This window comes from Rhinoderma darwinii, chromosome 2, assembly GCF_050947455.1.
Source record: "Rhinoderma darwinii isolate aRhiDar2 chromosome 2, aRhiDar2.hap1, whole genome shotgun sequence".
NCBI classification, from domain to species: domain Eukaryota; kingdom Metazoa; phylum Chordata; class Amphibia; order Anura; family Rhinodermatidae; genus Rhinoderma; species Rhinoderma darwinii.
In genome coordinates, this window is record NC_134688.1 from 82866631 (window position 1) to 82882129 (window position 15499).

Sequence of the window (15499 nt, forward strand, 5' to 3'; positions counted from 1 at the left end):
GCAATGTAGATTACAGTAACGTTTTTATTTTTAAAAAACGAGCATTTTTGGCCAAGTTATGACCATTTTTGTAGTTATGCAAATGAGGCTTGCAAAAGTCCAAGTGGGTGTGTTTAAAAGTAAAAGTCCAAGTGGGCGTGTATTATGTGCGTACATCGGGGCGTTATTAATACTTTTACTAGCTGGGCGTTCTGATGAGAAGTATCATCCACTTCTCTTCAGAACGCCCAGCTTCTGGCAGTGCAGACACAGCGTGTTCTCGAGAGATCACGCTGTGACGTCACTCACAGGTCCTGCATCGTGTCAGACGAGCGAGGACACCGGCACCAGAGGCTACAGTTGATTCTGCAGCAGCATCAGCGTTTGCAGGTAAGTAGCTACATCGACCTACCTGCTAACGCCGATGCTGCTGCAGAATCAACTGAAGCCTCTGGTGCCGATGTGTCCTCGCTCGTCTGACACGATGCAGGACCTGTGAGTGACGTCACAGCGTGATCTGGCAGAAGCTGGGCGTTCTGAAGAGAAGTGGATGATACTTCTCATCAGAACGCCCAGCTAGTAAAAGTATTAAAAACCCCCCTGATGCAAGCCTCATTTGCATAACTACAAAAATGGTCATAACTTGGCCAAAAATGCTCGTTTTTTTTAAATAAAAACGTTACTGTAATCTACATTGCAGCGCCTATCTGCTGCAATAGCAGATAGGGGTTGCAAAATCTGGTGACAGAGCCTCTTTAAGTTGGGCAAAAGATTTTCTTAAGATGTTTGTGAATAGATCCCACCAATATTGACATGGTCTGACAGCAATCTAGGGCATTTAGTGCCAGGCAGAACCTCACCGGAGGTCTGGCATCAGGGTAAAGAAGGATCCAATGAGATTTTTTTCTGTCTGATGCTTTTATGTTCCCGGAGGTAAGTGGCAGCTACTTATCTCCTACTGATCCGTGAAAATAACATGCACATGCAGCTACCCTATAGTTATCTTATGTATATTTTAAGTTTTATACTTCTAATATCTTCGTTGTCCCCACCGCCTTTTAACCTGTGATGTAAGTAATCAATTAATATGAATAGCTATACTGTTCAATAATACCCCTCTTTATGGCCTGCTGGGGGTACCTGAGAGTTTCGAGAACTGACACATGGCATGTTAGAAAGTTACATTAGACCTCCAGTGCTTGCAATGCAGTGTATACAGTGTATATTTCATATGTGTTTATGGAGTTTTTCCTCTATATCACTGTCACTTAGGATGAGGTGGGGTAGCTGGACATTCTTGTTAGGGAAAGTTGTTGTGAATGGGTCCTCTGTCCGAGCCATGGGTGGAGGGTTCCCTGTCTGCCCATAAACCTGCACCCTGGGAAGTTTGAACTCACCTAGTAATAAGCCATAGTTTATATTTTCTGCGAGATAAAGATCCTTTTGTGGCACCTCTACAGGAGTCTTGTATATTGGTTTTCGCAGGGCAGTCTATATATAAACCTGTGCCCTGTGAAGTTTCAAATCACCTAGTATTAAGCCTAAGTTTATATGTGCTGCAGGATAAAGATCTTTTGTGGTATCTGTACATGAGACCAGTTGGTTTTCCCAGGGCTGTCTTTGATTTTGCTGGTCCGAGAAGGTTTACTTTTCCATAAATTGGCATTGTTTTTACATGTATTTACAGGATTAGTCTTGATACGATCCTGAAGTAATGTGATTGCATTTGTCTAAAAGCTAGCCAATATCCTAGACACACAAGCCTCATAAGGCATAAAAAGGTGTTAGTTTGTTTTTTATCTTCTGTTTCACTTCTAACACACTTTACCACGGTTTTTATACATTTTTCTTTGTTAAAGTGACTATAAAAGAGTAAGGCTAGATTCACGGTAATTTTTCACATCCGAGTTGCACCTATGCTGGACCCGCTTGGGTCTATCGAGGGATCCGTGAAAATGGAAGAAAATAGGACATTTCCTATTTTTCAACGTACCCTTCACACAGTCCGTTAGAACAACGTGTGGGAACAGCCCCATTGAAATACATGTGTCCGTGTGACGGCCGTTGTTTTAACGGCTGTCACACAGACGTATACAACGTTCGTGTGAATAAGCCCTTAGTCCCAGTTCACACTGAGTTTTTTTATACTGATTTTGAGTCCGTGCCAAAAAACATCCGAAACTGCCTCCCATTGATTTCAATGGGAGGTGTTGTTTTTTTTCGAAGCGGCTTTTAGCTGCCCGCGGCAAAAAAAGTGGCGTGCTATTTCCTGACGCGGCTCTGCCTCTGACCTCCTATTGAAATCAAAGGGAGGGAGAGAGAGAGATTTTTTTGCCCGCGGTGTTTAAAGACCGCAGGTGAAAAACGCTGTGAAAATTGCGCCAATAAATTGCAGGCAGGTCAAAATCTTATTGTCAAGGGACACTTCCAACCTGTAAACTTGCTGTAATAGTTTAACTATAATTTATAGTTTCGCTGAGCCAAAGCATCAAAAGCTGGTTTTGTTTGTTTGGCACCAGTGTATATTGATTTTATGTGAAAATTCTTGGAGTCCCAAATGATAACTTAAGAAAATGTGAATATTTTTTGGAACTGCACGATTCTGTATGACAAGGCCAAATTATTATTATGCTTCATGTGTTGAAGTTGGGGAAGACAGATTTTGCCTCCTCTAGCAGTGAGTAACATTTGGATTGTCCACGCTGATCCTATTTGGGCTGGTCTAGAATTCATTCCATTGCTCTGTCATATTGAGATAAGATATTTATATGTTGACATTATAAGTTAAATTGCTTTTATGACTCTATTCTTGCTCCCCTGTTGCAGGTCTCCTCAGGTTGCTCATCTCCCCCACCAGCTAACATGGTGAGTATGTTGCTCATACATTTTTGGTTTAGGTAACTTGTAGCTCAAGATGGCAGAAACATCCAAGCAAGCTACACACTGGATCCGCATTATATTAAAGGGGTATTTGGGTTTCAGCAAATAAATATTATTTGTATAATGAAAAGATATACAACTTTCCAATTTACTGTAGTTTCTGTATCAATTCCAGTTTTCAATAAGCTGTCAAACTATACATTGGCTTCGTTCCCGTTTCTGGTTCTGTACTGGCATCTCCCCTATTGGTTTAAATTAAGAATAAAAAAAAAGTGTCCTGGTCATGTGATGATCACACAGGTGCATGGCGCATTACAAGACGGATCTCTGATAACTGTACTGAAGGTGCAACCAGTCTTACATCTGTGTGTCCTTCCCAGAAAAGAGGTTTATCTACTGGAACTAAACCAGTTCTTATTGAATGACAGCAAGCAGAGATGTTAAAAACCATAAGGAATTGATACAGAAATTATATTGGAAAGGTGTAAAACTTTTCATTATACAAAGAATAACATTTATTTGCTGAAACCGGAATACCACTTTAGTTCTTAATGTTGGTGTTAGTAGTTTATCTTTATATTTACATTGTTTTAAATCCTTATTTTAAGCCTTTACTCGTCTATACAACAAATAACATGTATAATATCATTAGGTAACATTGCGTGGATCTTAGACCCTGTTCTCAAGAATTGATGAACTGAAAAGTTAGGCTTCATTCACATCTGTACTAGGGCTCCGTTTCCGATGTTCCGTCAGAGCTTTCTGTCGGAACGGAGCCCTGACAGACACAAACGGAAACCATAGGTTTCCGTTTCCATCACCATTGATTTTAATGGTGACAGATCCGGTGCTAATGGTTTCCGTTAGTCTCCGTTGTGCAAGATTTCCGTCGTTTTGACAGAATCAAAAGCGTAGTCGACTACGCTATTGATTCCAACGAAGCCTTAGATCTTGATTATATCTGGCACATGATATCACACCACAGGGAATAGCCTATTGACGGGCTGAAGCAGATGTATTACAGGATATTTGTGACTCATCGTGAAGATGACAAACACCAATTTTCGCCAAGTTGGGAAAAAATGCATACCACTGGTGATCAGCGCAGTTACAGTAGCTAAAACCCATTCAAACAGGTTTACATTTAGTTTTTGCAGCATCTCTCTGCTCGTAGAGTAGGATCCTAAGTGTGGTACTTCCCTTTATGACAACCATATGGATATATAAAGGAGGTTGTCCTGCTGGAACAAACCTTTCAAGAAAAACTCCAGCTTCTCAAGGGTATGTTCTCACAGGTCAGATATGCTATGGAAAAGTATGGAGCAAATACGACCCAGATTCCACAGGGAATTCAGTTAGAAAGTTGGCTCCAAATCGTGTATCATTTGGTGCAGATTTTTGGCTAAATTTGACGCTGCAGAGAACAGGGGATACATTTTTTTTTTTTTTTTTTAAAAAGACCATACTTTCCTCCCCTGGTGCTCTTGTAGCGAACAGTCCCTGCTCCCCCAGCTGGTCTGTGTTGAGACGGCCTCCCGGGATGATGTTTTGTCCCATGTGATGCTGCAGCATTGGGACATGTGACAAAACGGTCACCTTACTGTTACATGGGCCATTGCTATGCGATGATTTCAAGTTATTTATTAGTATTAATAATACAAAATAATGCAAAATGCGACACTATCCAGGTACATCTGGAAGTGGAATGATCAGGGGCGTAGCTATTAGGGTTGCAGATGTAGTATTTGCACTTGGGTTCTGGAACCCGAGGGGGACAAAAAGCCACTCTGCCATATAAGACAAAAGTATTATAAATGGCACATGGCAGCTCATGGGCCCTGTTACAGACTTTGTATTAAGACCCAGGAGCTGTAAAGGGGTTGTCCGGGACCAGAAAAACATGGCTACTTTCTTCCAAAAACATCACCACACCTGTCCATGGGTTGTGTGTGGTATTTCAGCTTAACGCCATTCTCTGTAATAGAACTGAGCTGCAATACCAGACACAACCCATGGACATGTGTGGTGCTGTGTTTGGAAGTAAGCATCCTTTTACAACATGGATTATATGGTGCTTGATTTTCTTTTGATATCTCCAGTTTTCTATACATTTTTGGATATTCTGAAATTATTTATATCTGTATTGTGACCATAAAAAGTGATACTCTACGCTTGAGGCTGGGTTCACACGACCTATTTTCAGACGTATACGAGGCGATTTTTGCCTCGTTTTACGTCTGAAAATACGTTGTCAAACATCTGCCCATTACTTTCTATGGGTATAACGCTGTATTGTTCCCACGACGCGTAATTTTACGCGTCGTACGGCAATTACGACGCGTAAAATTACGCCTCGTAAAAAGAAGTGCAGGACACTTCTTTGGACGTTTTTGGAGCTGTTTTCTCATAGACTCCAATGAAAACAGCTCCAAAAACGGACATAAAAAACGCCGCGAAAACGGCGCGAAAAACGCAGCGAAAAATGCGAGTTGCTCAAAAAACGTCTGAAAATCAGGGGCTGTTTTCCCTTGAAAACAGCTCTGTATTTTCAGACGTTTTTGGTCACTACGTGTGCACATACCCTAAGAGTACATTTTTAGTTAATTTGAGAAACAACAGGCAATATATTTCCAAATGACCTGTTGCATATATCTCAATCCCAATATGAAGGCTCTATTGGAGTAACTTTAAAGAGGCTCTGTCACCAGATTTTGCAACCCCTATCTGCTATTGCAGCAGATAGGCGCTGCAATGTAGATTACAGTAACGTTTTTATTTTTAAAAAACGAGCATTTTTGGCCAAGTTATGACCATTTTTGTAGTTATGCAAATGAGGCTTGCAAAAGTCCAAGTGGGTGTGTTTAAAAGTAAAAGCCCAAGTGGGCGTGTATTATGTGCGTACATCGGGGCGTTTTTAATACTTTTACTAGCTGGGCGCTCTGAAGAGAAGTATCATCCACTTCTCTTCAGAACGCCCAGCTTCTGACAGTGCAGATCTGTGACGTCACTCACAGGTCCTGCATCGTGTCGGCCACATCGGCACCAGAGGCTACAGTTGATTCTGCAACTTACCTGCAAACGCCGATGCTGCTGCAGAATCAACTGTAGCCTCTGGTGCCGATGTGGCCGACACGATGCAGGACCTGTGAGTGACGTCACAGATCTGCACTGTCAGAAGCTGGGCGTTCTGAAGAGAAGTGGATGATACTTCTCTTCAGAGCGCCCAGCTAGTAAAAGTATTAAAAACGCCCCGATGTACGCACATAATACACGCCCACTTGGACTTTTACTTTTAAACACACCCACTTGGACTTTTGCAAGCCTCATTTACATAACTACAAAAATGGTCATAACTTGGCCAAAAATGCTCGTTTTTTAAAAATAAAAACGTTACTGTAATCTACATTGCAGCGCCTATCTGCTGCAATAGCAGATAGGGGTTGCAAAATCTGGTGACAGAGCCTCTTTAACATACCCATTGATAACCCAATCTCCTCATCTGCCTCCCAGTTTCTATCTTTAACCTCCTCCCTAGGTCTGTCACAACTTACTAAAGGGGGTTTCACACAGGGCAATTATCGGGCAAACGATCGTTCATAGAACGCTTGTTCCCTGCTGATCCTATTGTTTTAAAAAATTTAAATATTATCTTTGTCAGCAGCACATCTCCCTGTGTAAACAGGGAGATGGGCTGCCAACATGATAATGTATGGGGACGAGCGATCAGAGTAACGACCGCTCGTCGCCATACTAGCTCCTTGTGAAGGGATCAAATGAGCGCCGATCAATGAGCTGTCTCGTTGATCGGCGCTCGCTGCAACGGCCAAAATCGGCCGGTGTGATAGGGCCTTTACTCTCCTACACATGAAGACGGGCATTCACTTGATCTGGTCTTCTACCATCTCTGCTCAGTTTCTGACTTTAATAACTCTCCTCTCCCGCTCTCTGATCACAACCTTCTCCCCTTTATTCTCACAAATTCTCTGCCACCTAAGAACATCCCTACCCATCAGACATACATGCCATTAACACTCAGCAACTCATAGACAGTCTACAGTCCACATTGTCCCCTATCTCTTCCCTCTCCTGTCCCAATCTGGCCGACAAACATTACAATAACACTCTCAAGAATGCATTGGATGAAGCAGCCCCCCCTACACTCCGAACTACCCGACAAAGACTTCCACAACCCTGGCCTCGCCTCAATCCCACTCTTCAGCCGTGCTCGAGATGTGCCGAACGTCTGTGGGGAAAATTGCATTTGTCAGCAGACTTCCTCCATTACAAATTTATGCTGAGAACTTACAAATCTGCCCTTCACCGAGCCAAACAAGTCTATTCACTTCTCTCATCTCCACACTATCTAATAATCCAAAACGCCTCTTTAATACTTTTTATTCCCTCCTTAGTCCTAAAGTGCAGACGCCAATCACAGATCTCAGTGCTGAAGACCTGGCCACTTATTTTAAAGTTAAAATTTACAACATCCAGCATGATATTATCTCCCAGTCCCCTAGTAACATCGATCCCCTTCCCTTCCGCACTCCCTCTTCTTCACTTTCAGTATTTGACCCAATAACAGAAGAAGAAGTCTCCAGGCTCCTCTCTTCTTCTCATCCTACTACCTGCCCTAGTGATCCTATACCATCACACCTCGTCGTGTCCCTCTCCCCAGCTGTCACTAGTCACCGGACTAAAATATTTAACCTCTCTCTTTCCTCTGGTATCTTTCCCTCCTCTTTTAAACATGCCATTATAAACCCATTACTGAAAAAAACAACTCTTGACCCATCCAGCGCTGCTAACTACCGACCAGTCTCTAATTTCCCCTTTATCTCCAAACTCCTGGAGCGATTGGTCTACTCTCGCCTTATCCGCTATCTCTCTGCTAACTCCATTCTAGACCCCTTACAATCTGGTTTCCGCACTCTACACTCCACAGAAACTGCCCTTACTAAAGTCTCAAATGATCTCTTTGCGGCTAAATCTAACGGCAAATACTCTCTAATGATTCTTCTGGATCTCTCTGCTGCCTTTGACACTGTAGACCACAAACTCCTACTTAACATGCTCCACTCTATTGGCCTTAAAGACACTGCTCTCTCTGGGTTTTCTTCCTATCTTTCAGACCGCTCGTTCAGTGTGTCATTTGCTGGTTCTACTTCTTCTCCTCTTCCCCTTGCTATCGGGGTTCCTCAGTCAGGGATCAGTCCTAGGTCTTCTCTTTTCTCTCTACCCAGCCCCTATTGGACAAACCATCAGCAGATTTGGCTTCCAATACTATCTCTAAGCTGATGACACCCAATTATATACCTCTTCCCATGACGTCACCCCTGCTCGAATCACCAGTGATTGTCTGTCTGCTGTCTCTAACATCATGTCTGAAACGGAATCTTTCTAAAACTGAGCTCCTTGTGTTCCCACCATCTACTAACCTACCTAAACCTCATGTCTCCATCTCAGAGTGTGGCACTACCATAACTCCTAAGCAGCACGCCCGCTGTCTCGGGGTTATTTTGGACACAGATCTTTCCTTTACTTCACACATTCAATCACTTACACGCTCCTGTCACTTTCACCTCAAAAACCTCTCCAGAATCTGCCTTTTTCTTACTGAGGAAACAGCGAAAACTCTCATTGTCGTTCGATTTCACTCTCGTCTTGACTACTGTAACTCATTACTAATCGGTCTTCCATTTGCTAAACTCTCCCCTCTCCAATCTATCTTTAATGCAGCATCCAGGCTCATCTTTCTGACTAACCGCTACACCAACGCCTCTACCCTGTGCCAGTCACTGCACTGGTTGCCCATCCACTTCAGAAGAAAAGTCAAACTTATTACTCTCACCCACAAAGCTCTCCACAGTGCTGCACCTCCTTACATCTCCTCCCTCATCTCTGTCTACCAGCCTACTCTCACTTTACGTTCTGCCATCGATCTAAGATTAACATCCTACATAATCCGAACCTCCCACGTCCTCCCGTCTCCAAGATTTTTCTCGTGCGGCACCAGTTCTCTGGAATGTGCTACCCCAGACAATCCGGTAAATTCCCAACATCCACCGTTTTAAACATGCCGTGAAAACATATCTTTTTAGACAGGCCTGTAAAATTCCCTAATCTGACTCCTCTCCTTGGCTCCCCTTTTACATTATTAATCAGAACGTCACCTCTCATTCAGCAGTATCCCCCACATTCCTTGCTCCCTAATGCACTTCATGTCCGTCATATAGACACTGGCTGGTGACCGGCTCATGCAGCTTTATGTGTACTACCTCATATGTATAAAAGATGGGAAGGTATGATACCTTTATTGGCTAACCATAAAAGTTCTATATGCGGCTTTCAGAGCACAGAGGCCCCTTCTTCAGGCAGTTTACAAATGAATGACTTAGAAAAAAGCACAACATTAAGATGTTACACAAAGACAATTCGTACATGAGGTGATACATCATTAAGATAAGCTGGGGCAATAAAACTGGGGTTATAGGGGTGATGACTTAGGAGTTAAGGCATCTGGAGTCAGTCTGATGGGGGACGTGACGTGTGTCCATGTAGTGGCTCATAAATCCTGGTGTTAGATTGAGGCCTTGTATCAATGACTGGAATTTTATCATTATCTTGAATTCCCAAATTTTTCTCTCTCTGTTGTTTTTAAAATGACCCTTTAGTATTAGGACTTTTAAATCTGCCAAACTGTGATCAGGTCCAGAGAAATGTTTTCCCACGGGTGTATCCACCTCCTGTTTTATTGTATGTCTGTGAAGATTCATCCTGGTTTGTAGTTTTTGTATTGTTTCTCCAATGTAGATTCCTTTATTGATGCACCTTGTACACAGGATCATGTAAACTACATTGGAGGATGTACAGGAGAACGTGCCAGTGATTTTATAGTCCTGCTGCGTGTTTGGTATCTGGATGGTGTTTGATGACAAGATGTTGGTACAGGTCTTGCATTTTCTACTGTTGCAAGGAAAAGTGCCAGTCTCTGATGGTGGTGAGAGGGCACTTCTGACCAGGAGATTCCTTAGGTTTGGTGGCTGTTTGTAGGCAAGGAGAGGTAAATCTGGGAATATTTCCTTCAGTTTATTGTCTTTGTTGAATATAGGTTGGAGATCAGCTGCAATTTTCCTCAAGATGTTCATTTGGGGGTTGTATATGACCACTAGGGGCACCCTGCTGTTGTCTTCCTTCTTTTTGTACTCCAGAAGATTGCTCCTTGGAGTTCTTGTTGCTCTGTAGATCTGATCATCTATAATCCGTGGATGGTATCCCTGTTGTAAGAATGTATTCCTCAGTGATAGCAGGTGTTGTTTTCTGTCTTCACTGTCTGAACAGATTCGTATGTATCGCAGAGCCCGGCTGTAGATGATGGATTTCTTTATGTGTCTCGGATGGAAGCTGTTCCATCTCAGATATGCTGGACGGCCTGTAGGTTTATGGTAGATAGTTGTTTGTATGGTATTGTTTCTCATGTATATGGTCATGTCCAGGAAATATATTTGAGATGTAGAGTAGTTGAGAGTGAGTTTGATGGTAGGATGGAACTTGTTGAAGTTTTTATGGAAAGAAAGCAGTTCATGTTCTAAGCCTGTCCAGATTATCAACAGGTCATCAATGTACCGGAAATATGCTAGAGGTTTAGTTGCGCAAGTTGATAAAAACTCCTCCTCTAGTTTGGCCATGAACAGGTTAGCATATTGTGGTGACATTTTGCTACCCATAGCGCTTCCCATACATTGCAGATATATGTCTTTGTCAAATAAAAAATAATTATTAAAATCACAATTATTTTTTATTTGACAAAGACATATATCTGCAATGTATGGGAAGCGCTATGGGTAGCAAAATGTCACCACAATATGCTAACCTGTTCATGGCCAAACTAGAGGAAGAGTTTTTATCAACCTGCGCAACTAAACCTCTAGCATATTTCCGGTACATTGATGACCTGTTGATAATCTGGACAGGCTCAGAACATGAACTGCTTTCTTTCCATAAAAACTTCAACAAGTTCCATCCTACCATCAAACTCACTCTCAACTACTCTACATCTCAAATACATTTCCTGGACATGACCATATACATGAGAAACAATACCATACAAACAACTATCTACGATAAACCTACAGGCCGTCCAGCATATCTGAGATGGAACAGCTTCCATCCGAGACACATAAAGAAATCCATAATCTACAGCCAGGCTCTGCGGTACATACGGATCTGTTCAGACAGTGAAGACAGAAAACAACACCTGCTATCACTGAGGTATACATTCTTACAACAGGGATACCATCCAAGGATTATAGATGATCAGATCTACAGAGCAACAAGAACTCTCATCACCATCAGAGACTGGCACTTTTCCTTGCAACAGTAGAAAATGCAAGACCTGTACCAACATCTGGTCATCAAACACCATCCAGATACCAAACACGCAGCAGAACTATAAAATCACTGGCACGTTCTCCTGTACATCCTCCAATGTAGTGTACATGATCCTGTGTACAAGGTGCATCAATAAAGGAATCTACATTGGAGAAACCATACAAAAACTACAAACCAGGATGAATCTTCACAGACATACAATAAAACAGGAGGTGGATACACCCGTGGGAAAACACTTCTCTGGACCTGATCACAGTTTGGCAGATTTAAAAGTCCTAATACTGAATGGTCATTTTAAAAACAACAGAGAAAGAAAAATTTGGGAATTCAAGATGATGATAAAATTCCAGTCATTGACACAAGGCCTCAATCTAACACCAGGATTTATGAGCCACTACATGGACACACGTCACGTCCCCCATCAGACTGACTCCCGATCACTTATCTCCTAAGTCATCACCCCTATAACCTCAGTTTTATTGACCCGGCTTATCTTAATGATGTATCTATCACTTCATGTACTAATTGTCTTTGTGTAACATCTTAATGTTGTGCTTTTTTCTAAGTCATTCATTTGTAAACTGTCTGAAGAAGGAGCCTGTGTGCTCTGAAAGCCGCATATAGAACTTTTATGGTTAGCCAATAAAGGTATCATACCTTCTATACTTTTGTCTTTTTTGACACAAAGGTATTTAACATTGCTCCTCATAGATTGTAAGCTTACATAGTTACATAGTTAGTACGGCTGAAAAAAGACACATGTCCATCAAGTTCAACCAAGGGACGGGAAAAGGGAAGGAAAAATTTCTATACATAGGAGCTAATACTTTTTTGTTCTAGGAAATTATCTAAGCCTTTTTTAAAGCCATCTACTGTCCCTGCTGTGACGGCTCCTGCGGTGACTATTCCATAAATTCACCGTTCTCACAGTAAAGAAGGCTTGTCGCCTCCGCAGGTTGAACCTTTTTTTGTCCAGACGGAGGGAGTGCCCCCTTGTTTTTTGAGGGGGTTTTACATGGAACAGGATTTCACCATATTTTTTGTATGTGCCATTCATATATTTGCACAAGTTATCATGTCCCCCCCTTAGTCGTCTTTTTTCAAGGCTAAATAGGTTTAATTCTTTTAATCTTTCCTCATAACTTAAATTCTCCATGCCCCTAATTAGCTTCGTTGCTCTTCTTTGTATTTTTTCCAACTCCAGGGCATCCTTTCTATGAACCGGAGCCCAGAACTGAACTGCATATTCTTTCGAGCAGGGTCGTTACTCTTCTTGTTTGGATTGTAAATTCGTTTTGCCACTATATAATGTCTGATATTGTCTCTACATGTTCCCTCTGAATTGTAAAGTGTTGCTTAATATGTTGGCGCTATATAAATAAAGATTATAATTATTATTAGTATTTTTGGGATGAAAACTGTTTTGTATATACTAACCTGTGTCCTATCATGCAGAGGAGAAGAACAGCTCCCGGCCCATGCATCCAGCACATGGTAAGGAGGGAGGGGGTTAATAAATTTAGAGAAAAGTAAAGGGACTGGCAAGGAAGGGGTAATGGAAATGAGCAGGACGTGGCTGTGTTTCTGTGTGAAGTTTTTCTTGGCTGAGACTGAGGAGAGAGTGACACAGCCAGTTCTAGAGAAGAAGATGGGAAGGAGGGGAGAGAGAAGGGAACACACTGGTATACTGATCTTTCTGAAATATATATCTATCCATGATAGATAGATAGATATATATATCTATGTATGTATGTATACTATGGACCCCTATATCTGCGAGATGCCCGACTTTATATTTAATAGGGAAAATGATGCAGTTGCACGTGGCATGGGTATGCCCATGACATATGGGACCCTACCCCTCTGCTATCTCGAAATTGCTCAATTTGATCAGAGATTTATAACATGTTGCAAATCTCTTTGGAGCAATTGGCTCTTCTGATCAGTTATCTGGTGTGCTTAAAGTAACTTAATATAGAAATATGATATTCAAAGAATGCAAGTAAAAACCCAATCAGGGTCTACTTCCATAGATCCCTAAAAATGTATTCAATGGCCAGATATATATATATATATATATATATATATATATATATATATATATATATATATATATATATACATGCCGCCCCTCCCCCACGCTGGACATTTATGTTGTTGACCAAACTGTACTGTATTACAAAGCGTCAGCACTTCTGCTCTGTTTAGTGATATTTATTACAAATCTATATGTTCACCTTTGAACACCAGTTTACCTATACAACTGAGCATCTTTGTAAATACATTGTATAACTTAGGTTGCATTGAACCTGAGTTACAGTCTGTTTTATAGCTCAGAGCTGTATTTATAATTCTGCAGGCTTCAGAGCTGAAATCTTCCAGCATTCCTTGTGGGCTGCCCAGAGCCTATTCTGGTGATTAGCATTCTGGGAAGTTTCGTCTTTATACCAAGCACTGCACTGTACTATAATGTTATGTAGGTAGAACTAACTGTCCCACTACATTATAGGAGCTCAACTAAGCAGATAGGGGTTTGTCGAAAAGTTTTTTTTTACTATTTCCAATTATAACCAGCAGAACTGTGAATCTTTTTTGTAGAATCTTACAAGATAATCTGTAACATTGAGTCCAGAGTTAAACATACCATTAAAATCTGATTATACATGTACATCATATAAATGACTGGATGGTTTATACAGCTTTAGCTATATTAGAGGGAATTATTTCCTGACAGAAATCTACAACTAGTTGTTGTTCAGGACCTCCTGGCTTTATTTTGCTTTTTGTGCTCTTGTTGCTCCTGGATAAACACCACAAACCACTTTTCACATTAGTGTTTTGCAATAGTTTTCTGAACAAGAGGGAAACAAGGGGAGTGGCGGCTCTACTGGGAATTGGATAACCAATCCAATATGGAAATGAGAAACAATATTACAGAAGACCTGTCAACTTTTATATGCTGCCCTATCTGAGAACCGTATACAGTTTTTGTTTTTTTTTACAAATTACACCCTGTAAATCCACACCCGTACTTGGGTTTCTGAGATAAATAGTCACTGTCACGATGCGGGGTGTGGACCCACTGGTTCGTACCGCGTAGCAGGATGGCAACTGGCCAAACAGGTAAAGTACAGAGTCTATAGTTCAGAGAGGATACCTGAGGCAATGTAGACAGTAGCAAGGCAGACACGGCATGGACCAGGCGGCAAGGTAGACGTCAGGCAAGGCGTAGCAGAACAGGCGTGGAATGAAGCACAAGATGGCAACAGCTCAGAACGGCACTAGATAAGGATAGCACGGAAACAGGTTACAGGACAAGGAACACTAGGAAACAGGAAGACACTAGGGGACCATTAGCAAGACAAACTTTGAGTAACGAACAACGCTCTTTCAAGTTACAAGAGGGCAGAGCCCCTTTTATAGCCTAGATTGCAGACTTCCTGCCATTATGCGCGCACTGGCCCTTTAAGACCGTGCAAGCGTGGGCGCGCCCTCCGGAGACAGTCTCGATATCCGCAAGTGAGTGCCGGCATCTCACAGGAGGACGACGCTGCAAGGAACTCGGATGTCCATGGCCACGGCCGTCGAGGGTTAAGTCAGACGAAGCAACACCTGGCGGACATGACTCTGAGTTACTGAATCTGGGGAAAAAATCAAAATGTCATCGAGATGCACCACAACACAAACATAAAGGAGATCACGAAAAATGTCATTGACAAATTCTAGAAACACTGCGGTGGCGTTACACAGGCCGAAGTGCATAACTAGGTATTCATAGTGCCCATCGCGAGTATTGAAAGCAGTCTTCCACTCGTCACCTCGACGAATCCAGATCAGATTGTAGGCCCCCCCCTCGCAGGTCCAGTTTAGAAAAAAATTTGCCCCCAGTATGCGATCAAACAGTTCAGAAATCAAAGGCAGTGGGTAACTGTTCTTCACCGTGATCTGGTTGAGGCCTCGGTAGTCAATGCAAGGTCGTAGCGATCCATCTTTCTTCTTGACAAAGAAGAACCCAGCTCCGGCCGGGGATGAGGATTTACGAATGAAGCCCCTCTCCAGATTCTCTTTATCGTAGGCCGACATAGACTGGGTCTCTGGCAAGGAGAGAGGGTACACTCTACCGCGAGGAGGAGATGACTCAGGAACCAAGTCAATCGGACAATCATATGCTCGGTGTGGCGGCAAGGTCTCAGCTTCCTTCTTATCGAAGACATCAGAGAACATAGAGAAACAAGAAGGCAACCCTGCCAAT

General features: G+C 42.2%; 1 protein-coding gene across 1 annotated transcript in view; it reads left to right on the forward strand.

Annotated features, from left to right (window-relative positions):
* TNS2 (tensin 2) overlaps positions 1–15499 on the forward strand; it is a 128452-nt gene that overhangs the window by 65819 nt on the left and 47134 nt on the right. The window contains exons 4-5 of the mRNA XM_075851823.1: positions 2806–2844; positions 12703–12741. Of these exons, the coding sequence (XP_075707938.1) occupies positions 2806–2844; positions 12703–12741 (78 nt within the window). The remainder of the gene's footprint in view (positions 1–2805; positions 2845–12702; positions 12742–15499) is intronic.